We start from the raw sequence: 12,485 nt of genomic DNA, 5'->3' as shown, positions 1-12,485 counted from the left end.
CGTGAGTCCTGTGTGTGCGGGTGACAAGGACGGGGGCTGGTGCGGCATCGCCAGGGGTGCCCACAGATGTTCCTGGCGCTCCGCCTCCCGGCCGGGCCTTCCCGGATAGACTCCCAGTGCCTCTCCCCTGACCTCACGCCTGAAGCTGCTCCGGATGACCCGGCTACTTCACTGCCCGGGAGTGGGACTGGCCTCTGACCTGCCCCTCCCCCTCTGATGAGCACCCCGACTCTGAAACCCCTTGAGGGAGCCTGGGACCACCTGGCCCCTCCATGGCCATCTCCCCCTGGGGTCCCACTTCCTGGGGAGCTCCCTCAGTCCCAGCCTCTGTGCCCCTCTCCACGAGTGCCTCCATGCCTCGGCAAGGCCCATGCTCCCTGCTCTCCGCACTAAACCACGTGTGCCATTTAATTTGAAGTCCCCAGCGCAAGGGGGGACTCACAGCGCCCCGCTGGGGGGCCAGTGCACGCCTGACCTCACAGGAGCTCAGCATCCTCGCCTGTGCGATGGGACCCACCGTCTTCTCTGACCGCCTCCTACCAGGGCTGTGGGGACCAAGTGAGAACAAGAAGGGGACCACATGGCCCCCACAACGCAGGGAAAGCCACAAAGAGGAGTCGGGGAACGCGCAGCTTGAAGGGCTGGCCCCACCCCAGCTGGGCATCTGGGGGCCGAGCCTGTCATCTGTGGTGCATTTGCAAGTCCTCAAGGACCTTCTCTGGTGATGCTGAACCTGTGAATCTTCAAGGTTTCACCTGCCACTTCTCAGGTGGTTCTATCCTCTCTCACTACTAGCTCTACCGCCATCTAGCCTGGGGCACGGCACCGGCCCCGAGCTGCAGTTCCCTCACTTGAAGATAGGTGGCGCTGACAAAACACACAGACACCTTGGGGAGCGCCTGAAGCCTCTGTCTGGATTTCTCCTTCTCTCTCCCTGTGGCCCAGTGTCACCCTGATGACCCTGGATGGCTTGGCTTGTCAAGCCCTCGTACGTCTCCTTCCGGGTCGTGTCGACCCCGGAGTCCGCGATGGCTCACTTCTCGGCCATCCTGGTAGGACTTCGGCAGCTCATGTCCCTACTCTTACGAGAGCCGTTTCCACCCACCATCACCTGCGACCCCAGGAAAAGGGACCCAGTTCAAAGTGCAGTAGCAGCTGCTAAGGCCAGCGCCTATGCCCTCAGCCGCGTCTCTCCCCCCCCACCCCCCCGAACCCCCCAGTGTGGGCTGACCAGGCGGCCAATCTCCATAGAGAACCGGACTGCCAGTGACGGCTGCCACCTGGCTGCCGGGGCGGTGGGGAGGGACAGGTGATGGGGGTAAGATGCCTGCTTCAAGGCCGAGGCCTCACCACGCAGTTGGAAAGGACCAGACACACTGTTGGCGACCAGGCCAGCCTGGATGTCCAGGGCATCGGCCGCCACTCAAACCCTCAGCCCAGGCTCTGTCTCTACGGGGCCACCAGACAACCCCGAGCTGCGCTCAGGGCACATGTCTGTGCATGTGTGTACACGTGTGCACGTGTGTGCCCACCACCAGTCCCACCCCCAGGAAGAGAGGAGCAATTTTGTAAAACATCATAACAAATGGGTTCTGACATACACACTTTTATTTTTTTTAAAAGGTCATTAAACTGTTTTGTCCTATTTTAGAAAAGGTGTTCAGGACCCGTTCAGCTTATCAATGATGACATGTCACTGAGTTAAGTGGCCAGGGCATAAGAAAGCGCAGATGAACCCAGCTTCCAAGGAAAAGGTAATTTCTTGGATATTTGTACTCCAATCTGACAAGGCCCTGTGTGCACGTTTCTCCGGAAAACAGAAGGCCGTGGGGATGAACGCCATCTCGCCTGGGTTTATCGCGTTGGGAGAGGAAACCCCTCCTTGTCTACAAGCTGCACTGAATCCTGGGTCGGCCCGGCTCCAGGGCCGGCATAACAGAACGGCTTTGGGAGCAGAAGAGCCTTGCGACCTGGGTCTGAGCCTCCCCCACGTTCTAGAAGCTCATGCCTCTGAGACCCTGGCCAGGCCATCCCAGGACCCCACACGACCCCCTCCCTGCCTTTGTCCTGCGCCTCAACAGGTGATGGTGTGAAAAGCACTGAGTCCACACATCGCGAAGGTGCTTGGAAATTAAATGTGATCTGTATTCTTTAGGCCTCGTGTAAATTAGAAGCACCCCTGGCGTTTACTGTTATTGCGTTAACCGTTAGAGTTCACTGTGTCCCGTGAACAACATGGGCTCTGCCCTCCTCCCTCATGGCCGGCACTTTCCCAGCCTGGCAGGCCCGGAGCCTTGGGGACGCAGACGACGGGGGCCTACCGAGCGGGGCGTCCCCACAGGATGGCACCATTGAAAACCTCGCAGGGGCTCTGTCATCCTTGTCTTTCTTGGCGAACAGCGGTGGTTTTTGAGAGCGGCAGAGCACAGAGAACCGTGACTTGCGTCTCAATTCGGAGATCTGATTTCATGCTCTTGGTAATTAGACCTCATTTCCTACAGCTATCGTTTCGTCCTACCAAGGAGCTCTCCCCGCCCCTTCTTATGCCTCCTGCTTCATGCCCTGCGTCTGAGTCCTGGCCTGAGCTCGCCCCTGTCAGCCGCCCCCCGAGGCCCCTGTACCTCCGTGTTGGAGAGCTGGAACCAGGGCTGCTTGCCGTAGGTGAAGATCTCCCAGAGGATAACCCCGAAGCTCCACACGTCGCTCTCCGTGGTGAACTTCCGGTACATGATGCTTTCGGGGGGCATCCAGCGGATGGGGAGCATGGTGTGACCTCCGACCTGGCAGGGGTGGAGACAGAGGCACACAGAGGTGAGCTGGTGGCCAGGGTCAGCCCCGTCTCCCTGCACGCTTCCCACGGAGAGGCACCCGATGCATCTAATCCTAAGACAGACACCCCTTCGTGCAACTTGCTCGGAGGCCAGCGCAGAGCCTACGAGAGGAGACCTGCAGCAGCAGAGGCGGCTAGAGGAGCCATGAGAGGGCACACCTCCAGGATGGAAAGGCCCCTGGCTGGAGGGTAAGGAGAGATCGCAGATGATTTCGGGAGGAGAGACGGTGGCAGGATCTGGGGCTACGGGGCACCTAACCGTGAGAGGGAGTCCAGAGTCGCTGAGCGAGGCATCAGGTATCGGAGTCTCTGCAGGCCTCGGGTTCGACTCCGTGGGCAAGGTGGTTAAGACACAATGTGGCCCGTGTGCATCTAATGTGCCTTTCATTTCCACACGACCGCCCTGATGTTCTCTCACCACGACCTAGGACTCCGTGTTTCCAGGGAAGGGGACGGAGAAGTTCAAAAGCATGGAAGACCACATGCTAACGAGAAACCACGGGGCCACGAGAGAAGCCACAGCAGGTCTCAGCAAGCGCTCACAGGCCAGTGAGGGGAACCTCTCAAAACCGCCCGAGGAGGACATCAGCCATGGGGGGGAGGGGGGCAGGCCTACGGATCTGAGAGTCCAGGGCAAGAGGATGGGACGGAAATTGGGGTGCCCCTGGGAAAAACATTAGGGGGACCCTCGCCGCCCCACAGGTTGCTGGCATCAGCATAAGTGAAGGAACAGTCACAGCTATTGTAGAACTCGGGGCCTAAGTGCATCATTAGTACAGGCAGCCCGAGCGATGGGAACTTCCGGCTGATACTTGGGATTTGTTGTTAGAAACTGATTACCGCCGATAAAGAGAGCTCTCTGTGAATTCCTGATGAACTATGAATCAGAAGAGCCACTGCCAGCCTAGATTGGTCGGAGGAACCCTAATAATGAGCATTTAAGGAGGATGACTTATGGGGGAGACGGGCAATCTCGCTTCTCCAAAGAGAAATCACGTTAGCCTGGCCCCCTTGGAGGAATGGAGAAGATAAACGATGATAGGGATTTGCAGAAGTTGTTTGCGGCCTGGGATTTTATAATCAAGACAGCTCCGTATCAAGTGTAAAGACAGAAGGTGAGGTAGCTCTCAGACAAACCAAGACTCAGAAACTTGACCCCTCACAGCCCTGACAGGAAATGAAGCAGCAAAAATTAATTGAGGCTGTACTACAGGAAAACAGAAAAGAGATGTTAGGATATACACTGACTCGGGGTACAACAAACAGTGCAAAGCAAATAAGCCACACGAATGCAATTTAAATCTAAATAAATGGCTGCTAATTTGGTAGCAAAATGGGGTGCAACTACTAATAAAGGCTTCTATTAAACAAAGTCATAAAGTAAATAATAATACTAATAATGCTAACAGTGTTACCACTGCCACTATTAGCAATACTTATTTGGAATGAAGCTTCTAGATAATTTCAGCCATGAGTGCATAGAAAATGAGGTAGAGAGATAATTAAAAGCCTGATAAAGTCTTTGTCCTTACAAGGGACGGAAGGGGAGCTCACAGACAGCCATCAGCTGTTGATTATAATGACTTAAATTTAAATGAGCTTGCTACAATTTTAAAGTAGCTTCTAGAAGAATAGATATAGAACATATAGCTTCCAAATCAGTTTTAGGAAAATAGGACCAAAAAACCTCTAATTAATAACAAAATCAGTACACAAAGGAATGGGATAATGGTGAGTAGAAAGCACAAAATAAAAATGTTTAAGGAATGTCACTATAGACAGTAAATACAAATACTATCTGTTAAGAAAAAAGTATATTAAAAATCAAATGCATGTTCTTTATAAAAGGCATATCTAAAAGGAAATATCAGAAAATATTAAAGATGAAAGAATGCAAAAATATGAGAAACAATAAAAGAAAATATGAATATATGTTGACTATAGACTATTCCATGTACATGATAATATATATGAAATAGATAATATACGGAAATTAAATACATATATGAAAAATTTCAGGATGCCAAGAACTATATGGCAACAAAGTGATTTATAGCATATTTAAAGATGGTAAATTCACCTTTATGATAATTATAAAGCTTTACGGTCCAATTAAGATAGCACCAAAAATGTATAAAGAGTAAAACAGGTTATAAATAAAAGGGAACTGACACCTATAATTAGGATGGGAAAATAAAACACTCTTCCACAAATTAACAGATCAGGAAGACAACGTAAGTGGAGATGTGTTTTTAAAATACAAATAAGGAGTTGTCACTGTTAGATGTGAGTGTTGTGTGTTTTCAGGCCCCCTAAGAAGTCGCATATTATCCTTAATTATCTAAAAATCATTTACAAACACCAATCACCATGTTATACCTCAAAGGAAATCTAAAGTTCCAAGGGGGAAAAAATGTAGATAAACTAAAAGTAAGAAACATTTACTGTACCAAATAAAATACCATAGGAATGAAGAACAAAAGGTTAATTTTTAAAAGGTTCTCTTTGGTTGATTAAAAAGAGTACTATTTGGTAAAGAAAACAATTGAAAATAAAATTTAAAACTGTCATAATAATAATTACAGTCCTATTAACTGAGAGCTATGAAATATTGCTAAAGTAATTTTGGGGAAAAACTTATAGCACTTAAGCACTTATTTCTAAAATAATTTAAAGTAGATTTTAATTAAATAAGAATTCTATTTTTAAAAGGTAGCAAAGATATACAAGGCAAATTTACAGAAAGCAAGAAAAAATAAATAATAAAGATATGATGAGGAATTAGTACAAAACAAATCAAATAAACAATCCAAAGGGCAGAGGGAAGCAGACTGCTCGTGTATCTACATAATCAATTGCCAGTTCTTTCAAAAGTAACATAAACCTTTTCCAAGGTTAATACGGACACAAAGGACACAATGAAAAAATGTTAAGAGCATTGCAACAATAAAATCTGATGTATAGATGCCATGATTGAGTTAATACTTGAAAATATTAATTTTGAAAAAGGTAAGAAAAATAAAAACTTAAATACAAAACTAATTACAGTTGTAGTAAAAAAAAAAAAGCAATACATTAAAAATATGTACCAGGACCAGATGGTCTTATGGGTGAGTTCTACTAAAGTTTTCTATCCTATTGATACTTTCCCAAACCAAAACCAAAACAGGAAGTAAAAGAAACTGCCCCAGCCACACTCTGGCTCAAATTCCCTGTTGACCCAATCAACCAAGCTTAGCAAGCAGCCTTTAACATATGAATACAGACACTGTCTAGGTAACTTATCTACATATGTGTAAAACATCTCTGTTATGAACATAGTCTCAAAACCTGAATAAAATAGTATCTTATTGAATCAGCAATAGGTTATAATAATCCCACATTATAACTCAACACGTTTTATGTACTAGGAATAAAATAATTTTTTTTTAAAAAAAAATCTGTTTAATTTACTAAAGTAAAAGGAGAAAAGCTATCCTTTTCCAACACCTTTCCCGATTCAAAGCTCTAGTTCATTACTAACAGAAGGTCATGTCCTCCATGTAACACACTAACGATCATATTTACTCATGACACATTAGAACCATACAGGTATCGTCTACCACTGATTTTCTCAACACTGTCCGGGTGAGGTACTAGCCAATGTGATAGAGCAGAATTAAAACAAGGTAGAATATTTAAAAGGCAGAGTCAAGCCCTAACCAGTCTGGCTCAGGGGATAGAGCATTGGCCTGTGGACTGAAGGGTCCCAGGTTCCATTCCAGTCAGGGGCACATGCCTGGGTTGTGGGCTTGATCCCCTTTAGGGGGCGTGCAGGAGGCAGCCAATCGGTGATTCTCTCTCATCATTGATGTTTCGATCTCTCTTTCCTTCTCCCTCTCTCTTTGAAATCAATAAAAAAAAATTTTTTTTTAAAAGGCAGAGTCAAAACTGCCTTTGTCTGCATATGATATGACTGTTCAAGACGATTCATTAAAAAGCAATCAGAACAATTAGATGGTTTAGTAAGCTACCCAGGAGTAAAATGAACATCCAAACATGAAACCATTCTCATATACACCGACAGCAAGGACTTACTTCACAATTCAGTAGAAAATGAGATTGTTTGTAACAACAGCAACAGGACATTTAAAATTCCTAGGCTTAAACCTTAGCAGAAAATATAGAAGGTCTAGCTAAAGAGAAGTATTGAAAAACATAAAAGAAGGCTTACACAATTAGAGAGACCTGTCTTTTCCTGGGATAGGAAGACTCGGTATCATACATCTCCTAAATCTCCCAGGCCTCACTCAAATTAATCTAAAAATTCAACACAATCCAAATAAAAGCCCCAATGGAATGATGTGTGGGGATTGACACAATGATCGCAAAAGCCGTCTAGCGGAGCAAATGCCTGGTAAAAACTAGGATACACTTGAAATAGAACAACAAGGGGTATGCTTGCTTGGTCAGATAGCAGAACATATTATCAAACCACAGCAATGCGTACACTGTGTTACGGGCGTAGGAACAGACAAATTTCGTTGATCAATGGAACAAAATAGAGTCTAGAAGCAGACCCAGGGGTCATTATTGGCATCAAATATATGAAATGATGGGTTAGTAAGCAAAGCATTGGGACAATGAACTGTTCATTGAAAAAGTACACGTAGATACCTACCTCACACCATATACAAAAATCATTTCCAGATGGATTAAAGAGCTAAACATAAAAAAAAAACAAAACAATAATAATATTAGAAGAAAACTCAAGAAAAGTATTTGTATAACTTTAGGAGAGGAAGACCTTCCTAAATAAGACACATGTTCAAGAAGCCATACAGACTAGGACTTAGAGATACAACTTGTAAAAGTAAATACTTTTTTTTGCATGGCAACAATACAAAATAAACATAGCTGAAAGACACATGACAGAGAAAATATCTGCAATATATACATATAACAGACAGAGAATTACAATCCATGTATTATAAAGCGGCCCTTTAAATTAGTTTAAGAAAACAACCCAGTGGAAAAATGAGGAAGGAGTGAGAGCAGACACGACCCACAAAAAAAGCTACAAATGGCCACGGACACATGAAGAGATGCCAATCGCAGCAACAAAGAGACACATTTTTTTTTAATGTCATGTGAGGAAAATGGAAAAGACGGATAGATACTATCTGGTGCTGGAAAGGGTGTGCGGAAAGGGTGACTCTCAAATGCCGCGTATTATAAAGCGGCCCTTTAAATTAGTTTAAGAAAACAACCCAGTGGAAAAATGAGGAAGGAGTGAGAGCAGACAAGACCCACAAAAAAAGCTACAAATGGCCACTGACACATGAAGAGATGCCAATCGCAGCAACAAAGAGACACATTTTTTTAAAATGTCACGTGAGGAAAATGGAAAGACTGATAGATACGATCTGGTGCTAGAGAGGGTGTGCGGAAAGGGTGACTCTCAAATGCGCTGCTCAGGGTAAGGCGGCCTCTTCCGAGGGACCTTCGGCAGAATCTGCCAAACTGGGGATGTACGTGGCCTCTGAACCAGCGATTTCATTTCTAAGAGTCTTACAAAAATACTTGCTCCTGGAAGCAAGAATCCTTGGTTGAAGATGGTTATTTCATTGCTTGTGAGGGCAACACGTTGTCACTAAATGTAGATGCGGTATATAAAGGAATATCGTGTGGTGATGGGGAATATGCCTAGGAGATGTGACATGAAAACTCCAGACTTCCAAAATCTGTATCAGCATTTTCATTCATGTAAAAATACGTGCACACAAGCCAATAACATATCCCTGGCAATAACGTATCACTCTATAAGCGCACAGGAAAAGGTCCAGAAAGATAGCATTACATTACACCAGTGGCTTCCTCTAGAAAGTGGGGTGATGGTGAGCACGGATTTAAAACAAAACAAAACAACACCCCTCGGATTTCATTATGAATATTTCAAAATTTTATCTTGATCATGTATCACATTTGTAAATTTAAAAACAATGAAAGGGGAAAACCCTCTCGATGAATAAAGAGAACACGGCGGACTTCATTTAAGTTCTGTGCAAAGATGACGTTTTTGAAAGAAAGATACGTTTGTGATCGAAGCTAGTAGAATGTTCTGTTGTACCCGGGTTCTTGTTTTAAAAAATAGAAGTCAGGAATTTTGGAAGGTTTCTCTTAATACAACATTGGAAAGAACAGATTCCTCCCCACTGGTTCTTGCGTTTGCCCCGCGGGATCGTTATAGACACGATCCAGGGTCAGTGTGCCACGTTGAAGCCTCCCCCTTCACAAGGAGGGAGGAACCGAGTGAGCGGGTGTATACTTCGATGAGCGCACACGCGTGAGACGGGTATGGACTGGCTGTCATTCTCCCACCGAGGAGACTTTGTAGTGTGGGTGTGTTTTCTAAAACGGAGAACCCCTGTGGGCCAGCAATCTTCTTTCTCAATTGCATTTGGATGCGTGCGCACGCTCACACACACACACACACACACACACACACACACACCCCAACCTGCCACCCTCAAAAGGAAAGACCACTCTCTCATTCATTCTCAGTCTCAGGAGAGAAAACCTAGAGTACAGATAAACGCCGTGAAATGTGGGTACAGTTGTTTAAATTAAATGTCTCTGGCGGCTGGGGAATAAATGGTTGTGCAGTCGGGTCGTTTCCAGTTCTTTTCAAACAACCTCTCCAAAAGAATTATCAGTCGAGAGAAGATTAAAGAGGAATTTTGGCAAGAGAGCCGTATGAGATTTTAGGCAAGTATCTAGATAATAGTGTCAAGAACTGAGTCACGTTTCAGTAACAAAACCCGTTCCTTTCTCGCCTATTTGTCTCTTGTGAATAACACTTCTCATTTCTGGTATTTATAAAAATGAGAAAGAAATAGAATTGATCTGGAACCTTTCTTACTTTAGCAATAAATAATATTTATTAATAAATACATGAAGTGTTGGAAATATTATACTTGTAATCTCTCATATTCATCAAATGTTGGCATATATGCGCACTATGTTGATCCGCTGCCTATTTCTGTATATTAGTAATAATTGTAATGATAACTCAATCCAAAAGCTCTTAACATCTAGAAACTTATGGTTATTGGACATTAAAAATTAAATTTAGGTCTTCATACATACTTTTGTCATAGTAAATTATGACAGAGTGGCCAATAAAAGGCTTTCATGCATAGAAATATAACACATAAGGATAAAACTCGGTAGGGTAACTGGAATGAAAATATAAATTCAAGAAGAAAAAGAAACCATGTAAAATTGTTTAAGGACTTGTTCATGTGTTTAATAGATGCTCTATTAAATTTTCTGGTATTTAAAGTTCATTAGATACATTAAAGAAATAATGCATTTTTAATGTCACTATTTACTACATTCTGAAAATGGCATCACTGGCAACTGTTTTAAAATTATGTTGAAAATTTTAGATGGCAACTTAAAACATGCCAGGGGCAGACATGCTTTCTTAAAAATATATACATTTTTATTGATTTCAGAGAGAAAGGGAGAGGGAGAGAGAGAGAGATAAACATCAATGATGACAGAGAATCATTGATCAGCTGCGTCTTGCATGGCCCACACTGGGGATCAAGCCCGCAACCCAGGCATGGCCGGCGTGGCTCAGTGGTTGAGCATCCATCTATGAACCAGGAAGTCACAGTTCAATTCCCAGTCTGGGCACATGCCCGGGTTGTGGGCTCAGTCTCCAGTAGGGGGCGTGCAGGAGGCAGCCGATCCATGATCCTCTCTCATCATTGATGTTTCTAACTCTCTCCCTCTCCCTTCCTCTCTGAAATCAATAAAACCAATTAAAATACACACACATATATATAAGGTCAAGTCTTACGACGTTTAAATTTCGGTTGGGTCACTTCCTGCTCTCCACCCTGATGCACACAGGCTGTGTGTGTGTGGGTTGCCTGGCAGAACTCTGTTTCCCCAGTTTGTGGGTGGATGCCTGGGGGGTGTATTCAGTGGAGTGCCTGTCTGACTTAGACCTACAGCGTGTGTGTGTGTGTGTGTGTGTGTGTGTGTGTGTGTGGTGCAGTCACAAACGCACGTCTGTCCGTGGCTTCACCCAATTACAGGAATTCTGTGGATGCCACCTCCACACAGGGACCGAGGCTTTCTGCAGTGACATCAGACTCCTGACTGAATAAGGCAGACCTGCTTGCCTTCTGTGCGCCTCTCTTACTTCTCTGAACAAGGTAGGGCCAACTACTGTAGACGCAGTGGAGACCTCAGCCCCAGGTCTCAGAGATGCCGGGGACTCTTGGAGGGAAGGGGACAGAGGGGCCCACCAAGCCCTCATTACAGCCTGCTCCCTCTGAGCAGGGCTCTGTGACAGCTTATGCAGAAGCAGCCGCTTAGCAGCGTCTCCGAGGAACAGCTGTCTCAGGCTGAGCCCGTAGGCCCAGCATTAGGCAAAACTCTTGGAGTCGCCCCAGAATGCAAGGAGTTTAGGAACCAAGCCATGAGCAGTGGAGGGTGAATCGCCCACTGTGATGTCCCCAACTCACTCACCTGGTGCCACCTCGGCCTGAGCAAGCTCTGGGACGGAGGCCCCGGGAGCGCATGCCTTTCATAGCGTCCTTTTGTCTTCCTGTTCAAGTCCTGCCTAAGTGCTGGCGCTCATTCGAGACCTCACTGTCCCCGTCGGCCCTGAGCAGTATATTCTCTATAGAGCAGACATTGCAAGTCAAAGGTGTGGTTGGAAAAACAACTCGGCCCCATCTTCCTTTCGGAATGCCTAGACGGGAGCCTCCTCCCTGCTCTCAAATCTCCTCTTGAAAACCAACGCTAGAGATGATGTTAACCCCTTCCCCAACAATTTTTTTTGTTAAAAACGTTTCTTTTTCAGACTAATTTTTTTATTTTGGTTCTATATAGTATTTTTGATGCTGGTTATGAAAACAGTTTGTAACTCATCTTCCTATAAACCATATTTTTTTACCATATTTTCTTAGTATACTGGTCGCCGACTGAAAAAGAACATTTTGTGAAAACGAGTATACACGTTTCTGCCGGGGAAGGGGTTAAAAGGGCTCGATTCACTGAACAAAGCTGGAGGGCTCAGCTCAGATGCACCATGGACCACACAGGCCTGGACCGGTCCTCGCGCACCCCATGCTCTTGCTCAACACGCCTGGGTAAAAGGCGTCAGGAGAATAAAGTTTCCTGATGCTAAATCTAGATTTGCAATTAATCTGTACAACTCGGGTACTGACAGGTTTCAGTTTAGATTCAGGCTAATTTAACCAAAAGAAAATATTCCCTTTGAAACCTCTGGAGGCCCCTCCCAGCGCCGGGAGAAGGTTGAGGTTCTGAGACGCCCGGGTCCCGCGCAGCCCACCTCTATAGCAGGCCCCGGGGCGCCGCTCTGCAGTGGAGCGTGTGAGCCAAGGGCAGTTTTGGATGAAAGGGAGGGAGGAGCTGTCCGTCCCTCCATGCAGCATCTGGCATCCCAGGCCATGCTGGGGGGCCTGCAGCTGCAGGTGGCTCCTTCTCTCTCCAGAAACAAGCCCTAGCTCTTGGCTCCCCCTTCAAGGTCAGACGGCGGGAAGACTGCTCTGCAGATGAACCAGGAGAAAGTCTTAAATGCAAAGCCAGTAATCAGTTGCATGATCTTTTCAAAAGCATTCCTACTCATTAA

The 12,485-nt window shown here is 45.6% G+C and overlaps 1 protein-coding gene across 1 annotated transcript in view; it reads right to left on the bottom strand.

The window, feature by feature from the left end:
• LOC102771944 (NT-3 growth factor receptor-like) overlaps positions 1 to 12,485 on the bottom strand; it is a 34,725-nt gene that overhangs the window by 142 nt on the left and 22,098 nt on the right. The window contains exon 2 of the mRNA XM_015569115.1: positions 2,622 to 2,780. Coding sequence (XP_015424601.1) covers positions 2,622 to 2,780 — 159 coding nt within the window. The remainder of the gene's footprint in view (positions 1 to 2,621; positions 2,781 to 12,485) is intronic.

The sequence above is a fragment of the Myotis davidii genome, unplaced genomic scaffold (assembly GCF_000327345.1).
Source record: "Myotis davidii unplaced genomic scaffold, ASM32734v1 scaffold164, whole genome shotgun sequence".
Classification (NCBI taxonomy): domain Eukaryota; kingdom Metazoa; phylum Chordata; class Mammalia; order Chiroptera; family Vespertilionidae; genus Myotis; species Myotis davidii.
The sequence above is the reverse complement of the archived record's forward strand: the minus strand, read 5'-3'. Positions and strand labels throughout refer to the sequence as shown.